Source organism: Ambystoma mexicanum, chromosome 11, assembly GCF_040938575.1.
Source record: "Ambystoma mexicanum isolate Mex_15411 chromosome 11, UKY_AmexF1_1, whole genome shotgun sequence".
Taxonomy (NCBI): Eukaryota; Metazoa; Chordata; class Amphibia; order Caudata; family Ambystomatidae; genus Ambystoma; species Ambystoma mexicanum.
In genome coordinates this window covers 263,140,243-263,156,652 of record NC_090934.1, presented here as the reverse complement: position 1 = coordinate 263,156,652, position 16,410 = coordinate 263,140,243, and the positions used below count along the sequence as shown (strand labels likewise).

The window sequence follows — 16,410 nt, the reverse complement described above, 5'->3', positions numbered from 1 at the left end:
CAAGGATCCTCACTATCTCCACTATATTTCAACATCTATCAGACTCTGGTCATCAGAATCTTCAAAAAATACAACATTATATGTTACAACTACTCAGACGACACTCAGATCATTTACAAAATCAAAGACACTGATGCCGACCACTCAACACTAATCGAATGTCTAAAAGAAGTCTTCAACTGGATGGATGCCAACAACCTGAAAATCAACCCAGGAAAAACAGAAATCATGATCGTATCCAAAGAAGAAGAGAACGAAACCACCATCCCATGGCCTACGGAAATGGGAAACACACCAACACCATCGAAGGTAGTAAAAAATCTGGGAGTCCTAATGGACAACACCCTAACCCTGGAACCACAAATAAATGCAATAGTGAAGAAATGCTTTTTTCTCCTCCATACGGCAAAAAGAATTCTACCTTTCCTCTCCTTCGTGCATAAAACACTCACTATCGTCGCCCTAATCATGTAAAAAATCGACTATGCAAACAGCCTCGACCTCGGAATACTAGAATACCTCCTAAAGAAACTGCAACGGATCCAAAATACAGCAGCAAGACTACTCCTCAAACTATCCAAAAGAAACCACATCACTCCAGTCCTAAAAACACCGCACTGGCTCCCAGTAAAACGACGCATCACCTTCAAAACAATGTGCATAACGCACAGGGCAATCAGCGGACAAGGAGCAGAATTCCTACAAAAGAAAATAACAGTCTACAAACCAACGAGACCCCTCCGATCAAACAACAAAGTCCGCCTGGAACTCACACCATACCTTAAGAAAAAACGTGGATGCACCTCCTTCTACCACTTAGCTGCAAAAAAGCTGGAACAACATCCAAAAAGAAATAAGAAACATTGAAGATCACCTAAAATTCAGGAAATCACTAAAAACCTGGCTCTTCAACACAACAGACTAAACCTTGAAACCAAAACTGGAAAAAGGACGACTAAGCCGGAAAGGACACGGACATCCCCGACTCGAGAGGGTAGCTCCCACGGCACCTGGACGGGTGACACAGGATAGATTGGAACACAGGCGGCACGCACAGAGACTGGATCAACTATCCCAGACAATCCCACCAACACTTTCACCCGCCCCTGAGTTACCGCCAGGTACCACAGTAGCGTGGAATTGTCAAGATATTGGCAATCACCACACTACCTAAGAGGCTGACATAGGCAGGTGCACCGGCCAGAGGAGTATGAAGGGAGGATAAGGGGAGCTATGAGAGAGCATGTTAGAGGTGAGGGCCAGAGGAGTAAGAAACCTTGTATATCAGTCGGACCCCGATCAGAACAGAGCCGCATCAGGGGTGACTAAGCAAGCCGAGCGCCTCAATGCAGGATAGAGACGCAAATTTACCAACCCTACTAACAATTTACTTTCTGCATACACCTCTCAAACTCCAAACCAAACACAACCAAAACCTACAGCACAACAAACCGTACAAACTTCACTACATTGCAACAACAAAACAAAAAAACACAGTCTTGCACAACAGTACACGACGACTACCGGCCGCAAACACCCCAGGCCCAGCCAACGGAGCCACCGGGCTGAGGCCGCCAACAGCACATCACTGCTCCCTTTCACTTTTCCTGCTTCCTCCCACTAACTCAACCTCCCCTCCTCTTTCAGAGCCGCCAGAGCGCCAGGGGACCACTCCGGTGGTGATAGTGCACGGTACAAATGTCCTTTAACATTAACATTAAAGTACATAAGTTACTGCCAAGAACACAGACTGTGTCTTCTCACTCATTTCCAACAGTAAAAGAAGCAAATATTTTGAAAGCATTTGGAAACTGACATGCTTCTGAGAAGAACAACTTAGGCAGGACCACCTCTTAGACAGCGAAATGCGAGCAGCCTGAGAAAGGGGAAAGCACACCCAAGTGTCCACTCTGTGTTCCAAGTGTTGTAAGGCAGAGAGATAATTCTCTTCGTACAGCCTTGCGAGGGATGTGGAAACACAGATTCTATGTAGCAGATACTTTGCGGACACCACGCAAAGGAGTCCCCGACGTCTTGAGGAGAAACCCCGGGGGTGAGCAGAAACACCTCGGATTTGGCTCAATTGATAGGGATGCCAGATAAAGCCCCAAAGTCAGAGACCTCTTCTACCACGGGGTTTAGATTGGTCTGTGGGTTTTTTAGATTAACATATCGTCCGCATATAATGAGACAATAGAAGTATGAGAGCGGAGTGTAACCCCCCTATGGGCGTGATATTCCCTAAGAGCGCAAGCTACTGGCTCAATGGCCAGAGCAAATAGAATAGGGGAAAAAGGACAGCCCTGCCTGGTGCCCCGCGTTGGATGAATAGGATCGGATTGGATACTATTAGTATACACCAAGGCCCGCGCGGCTGTGTACAACAGACGGATCCACTGCAAGAACATGGTACCTATACTTGCCTGTCGGAGGACCTCGAAGAGAAAAAGGCCACTCGACTGAGTCGAATGCCTTTTCCGCATCGAGTACTGCCGTTATAGGAACCTCGGGGTTAACATTGTGCATCAGGGTGAACAGTATACGTAAGTTATTCTGTGTAGAACCGCCCGGTATGAAACCAGCCTGGTCAGGATTAACCATGGCTTGCATGAGGGGTAAAAGCCTGTCTGCTAATAGTTTGGCAACGATCTTGTTATCGGTATTCACCAACAACAGGGGCCTATACGATGCACAATGTCTGGAATCCTTGTCTGGTTTAAGCAGGACAGTCGCCAAAGCCATCCTAGTGGTCTCGGGGAGGACCCCGGAGGAGGTGGATGCTTCAAACATGTTGCGCAGGTGCGGGACTAGTAGGGACGGAAATGCCTTATACAGCTCGGCGATGATGCCGTCGTCGGTCCCCGGGGCTTTACCGCTAAGAAGTGATTGGAAAACTTTAAGCAATTCTTCGTCTGTGGGTGGGACATTCAGCAACGCCCCACTTCTGGGTCCAGCCATCCCAGCGCCACCCTATCTAGGTACTGTGTGATGTCGTCATGGTACGCTGTAGACTTGGAAGTATACAGCGTATCATAGTACTGCCGAAATGTTTCGTTTATCCTCCCGGTATCTCTAGTGGGTTCATCCCCTGCAGTCACGATTTCTACTATAGGTTGTAGGTGACGTTCCTGCCTTATAGTCCAAGCCAGTGTTCTGCTCGGACGGTCCCCCTCCACATATCTGGCAGCTATGATCGGATCTCCCAAAAATCTTTCCTCATCGGCCATAAGAAGGGGGATTTCTGTTACGCTCACCTGACTCCCCAGGAGGCGCTGGCCTGGTTCGCGCTGCGGTGACCTCTTCTAAGGTGATGCGCAGGGTTCAGAAGACGGACTGGACCTGGCCCCCAAATCTGGCTTGCCTGGCTCGCAGAAGTATCCTTCTGTAGGCGAAAATAGGGGATTAACTGTCTGCGGGGTAATGCAATCGACCTCCCACTTTCCCCTCTCACCCTCCTCGAAACCCTTCTGTGATTTCTCGTAGCGTCTCACCTTAGGGTCTGGAAGGACGAGCTCTCCATCCTGCTTCTGATGCAGGGGCGTGTTGGTATCCAGTTACTTCACTGGATTTTCAGATTGGTGAGAACCAAACTTGCTTGGCTTCCAGGTAAGTTTTTTGATAAGAGGTTCCCCTTGTGTCCATGCATTAATGTACTAATGCTAGTGTCTTTTTCCCCATAGGGGCCGGGGTACGGAATGCCGGGGAACAGGCACCGACCCGAGATGAGAGGTGAAATCCTTGTAGAAATCAGGTAAGTCTTTAATGAGCGTTTTTTGGTAATGTCTTTTCATTCGCTCATTAACGCTGATGTCTCTTTTTCCCCTTAGGGGCTGGGGTCCGGAAATGCCAGGATGCGGCGCGGACCCGAAATGAAGAGGGAATGAATCAACAGGTAAGTCTTAACATGGAGATTTAGCTTTCCTTATTCCCTTCTCTCTCTCACCTTTTGTTCTGGTCTTTTTCTCCCTAGGCGCTGGGGCGTGACTGCGAATCCGGATGATCGCTGCTGAACATGGAGGCGCCCTGTAAAGGTGAGTGGAATGCGGCTCTGCAGCGATCGACGTGATGAGCTTTTAAATTAAAGTCTTCCTTTTCAGGATTGTCGGAGAGATGTCTCCGGGATGCGGGTTTTAGCAGGTAAGGACTTTTCCTTCTTCTGTTCTCTTCTTCTCTTCCTTTGCAGGTGATCCAGGATGCTGGCAGGCGTGGCAGAAGTCAGGATGCAGGAGCAGACACGGTGAGCGTCCAGCTGCTAGATGCAGAACAACGCGAAGCACGTGTGGCTGTTCGGGTGGGGTTTAAATAGCCTTGTAAGAAGTTCCAGGTATGTATCCTTCCTCCAATCAGGTATGTATCCTTCCCCGACCACACCCGGATGGTAAATTAGTCCCACAGGTAAAGTAGTTCCTTTCAGGCCTCAAGAAGGCCGGGATCCTGCAGCATGGTCTGCATCAGGTAAGTGCACCCAAGCACTCCCATAATGAGCCTGGTGCCTATGGCGCCAGGACTGATGTCTTTACACTGTCCAAAGGGTCCCTATATGGGGTTGCTGGGTCCTTCCTTGGGGACTGGATGTCCGCTTTCGGGGACGCAGGGCTTGAACCGGCTCCCCGGTAGCGGGCATCATGACAATTTCACGTTTCTTGGCCTCAATGATATCCTGGGTTTCAGGGGAATTATTCTAGATCAGGCACAACCCAGCTCCTTCAATTCCTTTTCCTTTGATGAAATGGATCTACGGATACACCTCAGGGCTCCCCCCTCCTGACAAATACACCAACCCGGAATAAACACTTTAAATGTTTCCCAGACCACTCTAGGGTCCGGGACGGAGTCAGCATTTATTTGAAAGAATTCAGAAATGGCTCGATGGATATCCTTGCGGAAAGCCAGGTCCTCCAGGGCTCAAGCTCTAAATCTCCACCGACGCTGTCTAGGGTGGACGGATGGGCCATTGAATTGGACTAGTGCAGGGGAGTGATCGGACAGGGTGCGGGGTAGTATCAGAGAGTTGGAGGAACCACGGGTCAGTTCAGGGGACAGGAAAATGGAATCTATTCTGGTGGAGTTCCCCAGTGCACTCGAATAAAAGGTGAATTCCCGTCTGTCCGGGTGTTGAAGGCGCCAGATGTCAATCAGGGAGTAGTCCGAAGCAATGGAGGACCATTTGGTAGCCGCACGAGAGAGGGATGTGTGCATTGAGGAAGACCTATCGTGTGTCAGAGACAAAGCCACATTGAAATCCCCCGCCCAAACCACCTCACACCCCGGAAACGTACATAAATGCATAGCGCAATTTTGAAAGAATTTAGGGCAATCTTAGTTGGGACCATATATGTTTACAAATAGGACAGATCATCCCGCAATTTCCCCAGCAACCAGGACAAAGCGACCCTCTGCATCAGTGAGTGTTTTATGCAGTTTAAAGTCTAGTGAGCGGTGAATGTATATTGCCATTCCCCTAGAATGGGTAGAGTAGGACGAGGCACATCTATGTATTCCCCAACCCGCCAGCGCCTGTAACTTACGATCCTGCCCCAAGTGAGTTTCCTGTACACATAACACGCACACGCGATGGCTCCTCACAGTTTGTAATGAGGCGTGTCTTCTTCCCGTTAGTGAACACCCGGATGACCACGGTGAGTGTTGTGTTGGAGGAGGCATCAACCCCTCGATGCTGAGTTACGTCAAGTGGGAACTAGGAATGTGAAGAGAGGCAGCTGGTTTGTTAGTAAAGGTATATTCTGGACATAGTGAACACATAGTGGAGTCCCAAGGTGCAAATAATTTCGATGACATGGAAAAGAGTGCCCACCCACCTCCCCCCGCAAAACCCAATAGTATGTTTCGTACAACAATCAATGCCCTTAGAACAGGAACTTGCCCCCCTCCCCCCGCCCACGCCAGTAACCCCAATCTACCAGCTAAAGCATCCGACCCCCCACCCTAAAAACCTATACCAAACACACCAAGCAAGAAAGCAGTGCCGCTGGGCATGGGGGTGCTGGTGGCCGCTGCAGCTCCTTTTGTCCGGCGGCTATACCATATCCCTTGGAAAAGATTCAATTGCCATATTACCCCTTGATCTTCATCAAGAAAGCTGAAACAGACAGAGGTACGGCCCTGTGAGGGCCCCAAACCATACGAAATAATGGAGCACTTCATCCAGCTCTTAGATCAGGGGGAACCCCGGGGGGATTCATCTGGTCCCGGAATTTCAGTAGCAAATCTCTCTTCGAACAGAGTTTTGCCATCGTGCACCACCCTGAGCTTTGCGGGATACAACATTGCATAGCGCACAGCCTTTTTCCTTAGAATGTTCTTAGCGTTTTGAAACGGTTTCCTTTGGTCCTGTACTCGCTGACTCTAGTCTGGAAATAAACGCATTGTTGCTGAACCCCATCTCAGAGTTTTTTTCTCTCTCGCCGCCCACAGCAGCGTGTCCCGGTCTCGGTAGTTGAAAATGCGGGCGATGATGGCCCTCTCGGGAGCGGTCTGTTCGCCAACGAGCAGAGAGCTTGCGCCACCATTAAATGATTAGTGACCGGCGGGTTGTCGAGGATCTCCATAAGTAGCTTTTCAACAAACTGTTCCATATTGTCTATCTGGGTGGATTCCTCCACCCCCGTAATCCTTATATTGTTCCGCCTAGATCTCTCTTCAAGATCTTCGTTCTTGGCCACGACTTTCTGCACCGTTCGTTGGAGGGTGGCGAACTCCCGCTGGAGTGTCACAATTTTGTCCTCGCCATCCCCAATTCTATGTTCCGCTTCGGACATTCTGCTACACAGCTTGTCAATCTGAACCGCAGATATGTCCACCTTGCAAGATAAAGCATACATTTTTGCACCAAGACTGTCTGTACTCCACTTCAGCGTTAACAGGGTTTGATTGAGAGCCCCAATGTCAATCTGAGAGGATCCCGAGTCTGGCTCCTGCTGTGGTGGGTCCGGCCTAGCAAATTGCTCCATTTTAGATTGCTTTTTCTGGTTGCCCATGCCAGCCAGACACCACAAGGAATATGCTAGCGTTTAGGTGTCGACATCAGGGTGAGGAACAGTGGGGTAGATTTAAATGTATGCTCTGGATTAATCCCTGCCACCCCCGGCTCAGTCCACCCCGTTGCACTCCCGAAGCAGGCACTGAAATCAGGTGAGAAGGGCTGCCGAGGGACGATACCGGGCCAACCAGGTGGACCGGGCAGGTGTGAGAGGCCACAGGTGGGCCGCAGCTCCCCCACTCAGCCCAGAGCGCCTGTCACCCAAACCTCAGCCCAGGCATCCACATGGCGCCCCCAACCAGGCATCCGGCATCAGAGAGTGGAACCAGAACAGGAGGGCGGCCACCCCCCCGGCACCACCACGGGAGCGGGCTCCACCAGCACCCGCAAAGTAGTTGTCACAAGTCTCTCCCCTTCTCACCTGTTTTTGTTTTTTGCTTGAGACCTTCTTTGGTGACTTCTTTCGCACGGTCCGGGATTTGTATAAACCCATGCGCAGGAAGGAGCAATGTCCGAGCTCAGAGACACGAAACGCAGTGAAACGAGCGCGGGCAAAAATCCAGGAAGTAAAAAGGTACATTTTGAGGAAAAGAAGGAAGGAAGGGGGACTCAAAGAACCGGGAAACAGGATTCAGAGTAAAGCCCCGAGCGAACTCCGGCAACACACGTCCAACTACAGAAAACGGTAACGTTGAAACGCGCAGAGCCGCGGGGGTGTTTCTCTTTAGTAGAACGGAGAGCTTGGAGCGCAAATACTGGCAAGCAGCGTTCTGTGTCAAGTGGCCCTGTTGAAAGGATTACTGCATTCAATCCCCTATTGGTCAGGGACCACGAAGTCCAGAAAGGACGTAGGCGATGGTTCATGACAGTAGTCACCCATCCATGGGGTCCGGAGCACAGGCCCGGATAATGCTGAGAGTCCTCCCCGACTCACCGCCAATGTCAGGGACTCTGCACCTGAAGAGTGTCCCAAGAACCGAGTCCACTGAGTGCCGTAACAGAGATCCACTCACCGGCCCCTCCAGCCCGGAATGAAGAAGAAGGGAAGTCCTCCAGTAGGGGCCCCGAAGGCAGACCAGCCGGCCGCATCTACAGTGACGAGCAGCGGCGAAGGAGCAGGATAATGGGCCACCTCGGAACCCGGCTAGAGGTATGAGCCCCGGCGAAGGCAAACGCGGCCCTAAGCCCGCGAGACCCTTAACCAAGCCGCCTCAGCACAGAGAGAGGTCCCGAGCCGCCAATCCAGACTTATAGGGATCTGTATGAAGAAGCGTCCCAGCGAGAGGGGGAGTAACTCGCCACCACACACCTCCATGCAGCGAGTTCCAGCGTTCCACGGGCGGGAGAGACAGCGCTCCACTACCCGGAGCCTCCAAGATCCGGATGCGTGGCCAGCAACGTGGCGAGGCAGGAGAAGGGGACGCTAGTCCTAGCAGGATCCACACTCAGCCCAGGTGCCACATGTGAAGGCCGAACTAGATAGGTGTCTGATCGGGCCCGGCTAGCGGCGTCCAGGAGCCATCAGCAGTGTATGGGTCCGCGCTGCAGCTGTTACCACGGGGGGGATGGGCTTTGCGCCAAGGATCACAGGGCCCGATGGCCTGGTGCACCCGAGCCAGAGGCGAAAGTGGGAACAACCGGACCTACGGAGCCGCCACCGCACCCGAGGATGCAAGGTACCTTCCACCACAGCTTAGATACAGGAGCGCGGCTGGGTGCAGCGATTGGAGACCATAATTCTTTCCGTATATCGTAGCCTCCACCGGAGCGCTTTCAGGCTGCAGTCATATTGCACGCCGCGTCACAGCGCCCCTGGCTTTTAGTTGTTTAACGAAATTCTTATATTTCGAGCGTAGATTAGGGGAAGTGATATCACCAGCATCTATCACAGTTTTTCCTATCCATCTCAAGTCTTTTCTCAGAGGTTTTTTTGCATTTTAGTTTTATCAAATGGGTATTTATGTTTGTAAGTCGCACGCATTCCATTCTGTATATGGGGTATAATAGAGGGTTACAAGCATCTAAAGGTATTCGTTTTGCTAACTGTATACACGGATGGGGTGAAGCCCATGGGATTAGAGTCCCTTTTATTTGTTTTTTTAAGGCGATCAGTAGACCTGCCTTGGGTCTTCCTCTTAGCTATTTAAACGCTGGAATAATCAGATTTGTTTTATGTCTAAAAGTTGGGCAAACCCTCTAGTATTCCACACGGCCATCCTATACGTCGATGGGAGACTCGCCCGGCATTACTGATTTGATCTGTGTCTTCCTAGAGTGTTTCTAAGCCAGGCCCAAGAAGTGGGATGGTGTGATTTTATATCTTTCTCCTTTAAGATACAGATATTTAGTTTGTCCTGTTCTTCTGCTTGATTGGATTTCCTTTCACCATGCGTATTAAAGGCGCTTTGGTCGGTTTTATAGTGACCATCCGTTTGTTCTCGCGACTGATGATTGGAATGCAGTTTTCGTGCAGACCTCTCAGTGTCATTTTGGCTCGAGATGGTCAAAATAAAACCTTTTTCTGCAAGGGATTTTCTTTCTTGGCAGATTGTATCCCTCACTCTTTGGGAGGGAACCGTCAAAATGACAGTATCCAATTTCCGACATCTTAGGAATTGAATAGCTTTTATGTTTCTTTTGTCTACTCTTTCTAGTTTTTTATCGTGTTGAATACCGCAAGTATGGTCGTTCTGTTTGGGTACGGGTCCCCTCTTTTTCTATCTTTCATATATAACATAAATGTATGCTGATCGTGAGTCGCACCCCTTTTATCATGTGAGGGGGAAAGCGAACAGTCTTTTGGTTTTAAATATGGTTTCCTATGTTCCTGCATGGTTATAGAGGGCCTATATTCAAATTTTTTGGACAAGATTTCTTCACGTCCTGAGCATAACGTGACCACTCTGTCCATCTCAGCCACTATTTCTGCCTTCAATTTTATTGGCTTGCAGGGTTCTAACTTACTATAATTAGTGATCATAGTTCATTTTTGGTCTAGTGATGAATAACTTTAGCTTTTTCCTTATAATTCACTGTCGGGAGAGGGTCATGTGCAATCTATGTGTCTTATAGCACCACTTGCTCATCATTGATGTCCCGAAGCGTTGAGATCGAATAAGTGGAACAGTTTACTAAGGACTCAAGATCATTTCTATTGTCAGCTGTTACAATTAGCAGTTGTTGAGCTTCCAACGGGGAGTCAGTTTATTACTTTTTGTTTTGTTGCCCTCTAGATGGTGTGGTTAAGGCATTAAAGAAGGCTTTACTATGCGTTTTTGGTATTTTTGCCAATGCATCTTGATTTTTTGTTTTTTTCCCTTGTCTGAAGGGATTTTGGTTCTTTTTCCCCTTTTGTAATAGGCCCTTGCTTTTTCTTTTTTTCCCCAGGAATTTGGGTGAAAACTTTGTGAACTTGGTCTTGTGGAACTTCTGACGTCTCACACCCAGCGGGATCATTATCTCGACAACCGAGGGTTGCATTTGTGTGTTACATCTAGTGTCATTTCTATCGACCTCCATTGCAACCGTTAAATCCTCACGTGCGACGCCCACCTCAGTCACAGCCCTCGGGACTGCCTTATCAGGTTGATTCACCAGAGATGTCATAGTTACGATTCCACTTTTTTATAATTTCTTAGCCTGTTGTTCGTTTGTCAGAACCGTTATTATATCTTTCGCTTCAATATTGGCTAGTAATAATCAATGCTTCACCGTTTTTTAAAATCAATTGCCTCTTATAGTTTAATAATGGTGTAACCACTGTTGTTTAGAGCTGTGAGAGTAGACTCATAATTAACCACTTGTAATTGTGGCAGCCCGAAAGATGGTCTGGGTTTGACCATCATAAATGACAATCGACATAACAGATGAATTTACACTGGAACTGGGTGAGTCTGGATATAAGATTGACGAGTCAGACAAATTTAAAGCTTTGGGATGCGTTGTTTCTTCCATTTGGGTTTTTGGTATTGTCTTCCCCATATATGGTGTTGGGGACCTACGTTTCTCGTTGCCTCTGGTTGTTTCCTTGCCATATTTAGGGTGATGTCCTATGAATGACACTTGCTTGTCTTTTGCTATTCTGTTTCCAGGATACAGCATGAAGTTACCATCCATGACTTCTTGACATAAGTCTTTGTTAGGCTCTTCGCCTCTTTCTATCAATGTGTACATTAAGACTTGAGAGTACAGGATTGGAATGTCTGAGGTGTCCGAACTGTGCAAATGTTCTTGATGTAGGCGTGAGGGTATAAGTGGATTGTTACATATTGGTGTACAGGTGCTTGTCTGTGCCATTAAAAGCCCAGCTGGAATTTGTGTAGATTGCGCGCACAGTTCCTCACCGCTTATATACACATGTGTGCAGCACAACGGGCTCAAAAGGCACTGTTATTGGTACGCAGTAAGTCCTGATATCAGCACCTAATGATTTAGAGCGTTGGCTTGTGCTCTTTCCTCTTGCTATGTCTTTATCCATGGGAATGCTCACTACCGATGTTTGATGTGTACTAACGATACATTCCTTTATTATTGCCGGGATTATGATGGGCGGCATGTTAGTTTTCAGAGTGTAAAATTCCATATCTCGTTTGTACGGCTGCACAATGTAGCTTCTGTAGCTAAATCGGTAGTGCCGACTTACCCGCAGGAAGGTCCAACAGGAGGCAGACTAAGGAGGAGGCTGTTCAGCTGAACAGCCGAACAGCACTCTCCAAGTACTCACAGGATGCGCGCGGGCACGTGTATTTGTAGTGCGAGCTGGGAATTAGGAGCGGGACTTTCTCTGCCTCAGCAGTATTGAAGTTGTGAAATCACAATAGGGTAAGCAATTCGTCTCACAAGCAGATTCTGTCAGAGTCCTCCGGCCGAACAGCACTCTCCACACACTCACACGATTACATTCTAAAGATAGGAGCTGGGCTGGACTAATTCTACACATGCTGTATGAGACCAAAGACATGGGAGCTAGGCTGAAAGTGTGACGTTACATATGCAGTTGGAAAGCTAGGCAATGGGCAATAGAGTTTGATCACTAAGACTCCACATATGCTGTATGATGCTTCAAAGACAGAAGTTGGAGCGGATCACACACACACACACACACACACACACACTATGTGAAGCCTCCGAAATGGGAGCTGGCGCTGATCAATGATGCTTTGGCCAGGATTGTCAATATTATACCCATGCACAATAAGCAAACATTCACACTCCAGTGACTGGAAACGGGCTGCACTGTAGACCTGTAACTTTACAAAACTCACACAACATTGCAACATTGCTCAGTAATCAGAAAAAAGACTGACTCACCACCAGGCTTTGAAAATCAAATGAAAAGCTGGCAGCTCTTGGTTGCATTGAATGTTCCAAAAGACATCCTACCTGTGCCGCTTCATAGGTGATTGTCTTTGTCTCTGTGTGGACTAGTGGAACTTCTTTGGTTGGGATCTCACTCTTCACAATGTTGGACACATCTGCGATTGTGACAGCCTGTGTCTTTACTAAAGGGGGCTATTAAAAGAAATGAAAAACACAAGGTTACTGAGGTTCTAAGTCAAAAGAGGTCACTCATTCACTGTAGAAATCAAGCAAATACCTGGCTCTTTCCGATTATAAGTAGTGGTTAATATCTGAAATAGGCAAAGGACACAGGACTACCTTTCATCAGCTAAAAATGTTCAACAGTTTAATTAGGTCAAGGAGATCCATGCCTTTATACTGTTCCCCCCCAAAGAGAACATGTTTTCTAATCTGTAAAAAAAATGGTTACCACTAATTTACAGTTAAATGACCAGTCACAACTTGAAGGATTCTGCAGATTAGGACAATTGGCATTACCAAAGTAAGCAACTTGCTTTCTCACATACTCCCCGAATGCCACTTGTAGTAGGTCAGAAGGAGGAGACAGACCAGTTTCTGTCATTATTATGATTATTTATTGAATTTAAAAGAAATAAAGGCCTCACTGACCCTAATCTGTGGGTTTCCCTACCTAACCAAACTAACTATGGTTCTGTCATCAGGTGAAAAGTTCAAATCAAAGTCTGTACTCCGACCAAAGCTAAACTGCACTGACCCTACCACTATAACAAAAGAACTAAAGTCCAGGAGAATAACTCCCTTCTCCTGGAATGGCTTCCCCAACCTTAATGTATAGGTCTTAGATAGTTCCTGGCTATTTGGCACCATAACTCCTACAGTTCCTTAAGGAGACCTTTCCAACTCCTTCGTGTAATATCCTGTTCTTTGGCGCTCTGGGCATTGGACTTTTCTACGGTGTTTTTCTCAAGTGTCTCTGCAAGTCTCTCTTTCTAAATTACCACTGGGGTAACATAACTTGCCTTGCTGCTATTCCTGGTCTCTGGATTTCTCTTGTTTATTTCCCCATAAGGACAACCAGGATGTTCTATACAAGATTTCTCCTTCTCCGATGCATCTCACTGGGGCTTATATGACTGACACAGTAGTTACTCTCACTCTCTTGACCACTTTGGATATTACTGGGACGAGTAGGTTGTGTCCAGTAATGATTCTATTATTGGTCCTCTCACTACGACGAGTATGCTTCCCCACAGAAATACTTCTCTTTCGCTTGGGACCCTTCACTGGGATGAGTATACAGAGTCTTGTGATTCTTGATCTTCTCCCTGAGTAGCTGCGTTTCGGCATGCATAAATTAAGGACTCCCAATTCTTTCTCACAAAATGCTTGATAAAATCAAGACTAATAAGATTTTGCACCTAATAATTTCAAGTTCTTTGAACAAGATGCCAATATGTGATGAAATGAATTCATTTAAAGAAAATATAAAATAGGTTTCAAAATCAACCACTGGTAGGAACACTTGCTTTTGTGTTTTAGATTTAATACCATCCTCTTGAATGATCACTGCAAAGTGCGCAGGGAATCATGTAACTAATCCCACTTGTCCAATCGGTAAGGCTGATGTTGAGGATTTGTTGCCTCTCATCCTCTTCTGCCCAGCATATAGTGCATCCCTCCAGCACTTCTTGATTTCACTCCTTAGACCAATGGCATTCAAGCAATGTAGGTCAGCCTGGCTTTACTTATTAAATGCTAGTACACCCAGTCTAGCTTGGTCTTTATCTAGGTATCTTAAAGCCCCCTTGAACATCAGATTGACATTGCTAAAACTGAAATGAATATTGAGGACTTGCTAGAATGCTCAATTATGTCTGTTCCTGAATGAGATCTATACATTGCTTGGGCTTTTGAAAATGTATTTTTATTTTACTGGTTACCCTGTGGTTTTTATAGGGGGGAGAGGCAATAATTGAAGATAGAATTATAAAATGTGTCAAACTAGTTACTTATTGGACATACCATTTTTTTAAATTGCTGTTTATGAGTAATGAAGCAGGCTGTTAGTATTTTTCCATACCTTTTGATAGACTTATGTATATTGATCACAAATCATGAATTGTTAATTCAAATTGTATTTCAATTTTATCGCTGTCTTTGTGAATGTAAAATGTGATGCGGTTATGTGTTGTTTTTTGGGGGAATTATTATCTGAATAAACTTTTCTCTAATACTAAAATACTGGAAGAGAGAACTACCACTCAACTAGTCCGTCAGAAGAGAAGCTACTACTTCCCGACAACCATTTTCATTTTCACTAGCAGGAGTACTCAAACAAGACCCCTTTTCATAAAGAGGAAATTCTAAAAGCTTTTGCCAGCAACATACAACAGCCTCCTACACCTTCACCTATGGGGTGCATATGATACAGGCAACAATCAGACGCTACCACAAAGAATGACAATACAGCTGCAAATAGATGGTTTTGCCTTGGATTGGATCAATAACCACTCGGACGATTGCACCGAGAAATTCAAAGTGGAGGCCTTCAACAAACTTTCCCTTGAAGTGCATTATTCAAAGGCTCTGTCTTGTTCCTATGCTATTTAATGTTTCTCAAAGTATTTCCAACGATATGCCACTGAGTCGCAGCTACTACTGATTCTGAAACCTGATAACCACCCTCAGCTCGCTGAACATCTGTAGGAAATCCAGGATTGTACTATTTATAACCTCTGCCTAACACTTAGGTTATCTTTTCTGGGCTCCCTTCCCCAACAATAATACAGTTCAAATGGCCTTACCTTTTGGGCATAGTGCCCATCCAGTCAGACTAGTGAAGAACATAGGTGTTGATATTGTCATTACCAGACTGTTACTTCAAATCCAAATTGATTTTGTCCCAGTAAATCACCTTCTCTCATCCACATCCTTAGGTGAATTATCCTTACTTGGAAGCGCCACAAAAAAACAAATTCAAGTTCACCACTCATCCTCGTATCCTAGATTATTGGAATAGCCTTTACCTAGGGCTAAATACAAACTACTAACTTTAATGTAATTTCAAAATAACGCCTAATCCAAAATAAAGCGGCAAGTCTTATTTGGGGACTCAATCCCTGTGCCATAGCTTAAGTCTGAATGCCCTAAATTGGCTCTCCTCTCTGGAAAAAAAAGAAATCATGCAAAACGCAGACTGTATAATTTTCGGAATCCTTGAAAAACCACTCCTACATAAATGAATTCTAACCAAACAAACATGTACAGACCAGGTTTTTAAGATCATCACAGCGTAACAAACCAACAGTAACCACGGTCAAAAGACTGAAACCCAAAGGGAGATCCCTAGTAGTGTTAGGCCTGAAACTCTGGAACCAACTTCCCCTCTATACTAAAAATAGAATAAAACCTTGAATTTCAAAAGAAACTTTGGCTCTTCTAATGAAAGAAACCTTCACATGCATGAACCCATTGTTTCTCACTCCTTTCCTGGCACTCATTCATCACTCTGCAGCCCTTACCTGTAAATAACACTGCTGCCTCGGACAGGTCATGACCCTGTCACAGGCAGCGGTGCAGATGGCCGTAAATAGGGGGACCCCAACCTCTGAGACCCCTCCCGCCTCATGTTCCATGCATGTGGATATTGGCATCACCCTCGATCACAAAATGTCTCCCAGAATGTTTTATGGCCTGTGTTTTCTTTTTGATTTCAGAACTCAACTCCTACAGTGCACCTGGTAGCAAATGAGAAAACCCATCCAGGAGAAAGAATTCAAGGAAAAGAAATTTGAATTTCCCTGCCAAAGATAAATGAGAAACCCAATGCACGACCTGATAAGGCGAATCGGAGGCAAGGGAAAACAAACTGTGAGGGAGGAGAGACTGCAGGGGGACAGAAGAGACAGAACCCCTCCTCGAACTGGCCAAATTGGCAGCAAAATTCACCAACGCCGGAGGAAAGCCTCAGGGAAAACAAGCAGCCTGAGCCTCTTGCTGATACCACACCAGAGACTGTGTCCAAAACCGTGCTGGAAAAAGTAGCTGGCTTAGAGGGCAAAGCCTCACCGGTGTAACCCAGTTGGTGG

The 16,410-nt window shown here is 46.7% G+C and overlaps 1 protein-coding gene across 11 annotated transcripts in view; it reads right to left on the bottom strand.

Moving 5' to 3' along the window:
- Positions 1–16,410, bottom strand: part of EPB41 (erythrocyte membrane protein band 4.1) — a 2,030,480-nt gene that overhangs the window by 89,255 nt on the left and 1,924,815 nt on the right. For all 11 annotated transcript variants that reach the window (XM_069622988.1, XM_069622989.1, XM_069622987.1 and 8 more), the window contains one exon: positions 12,383–12,511. In XM_069622988.1, coding sequence (XP_069479089.1) covers positions 12,383–12,511 — 129 coding nt within the window. The remainder of the gene's footprint in view (positions 1–12,382; positions 12,512–16,410) is intronic.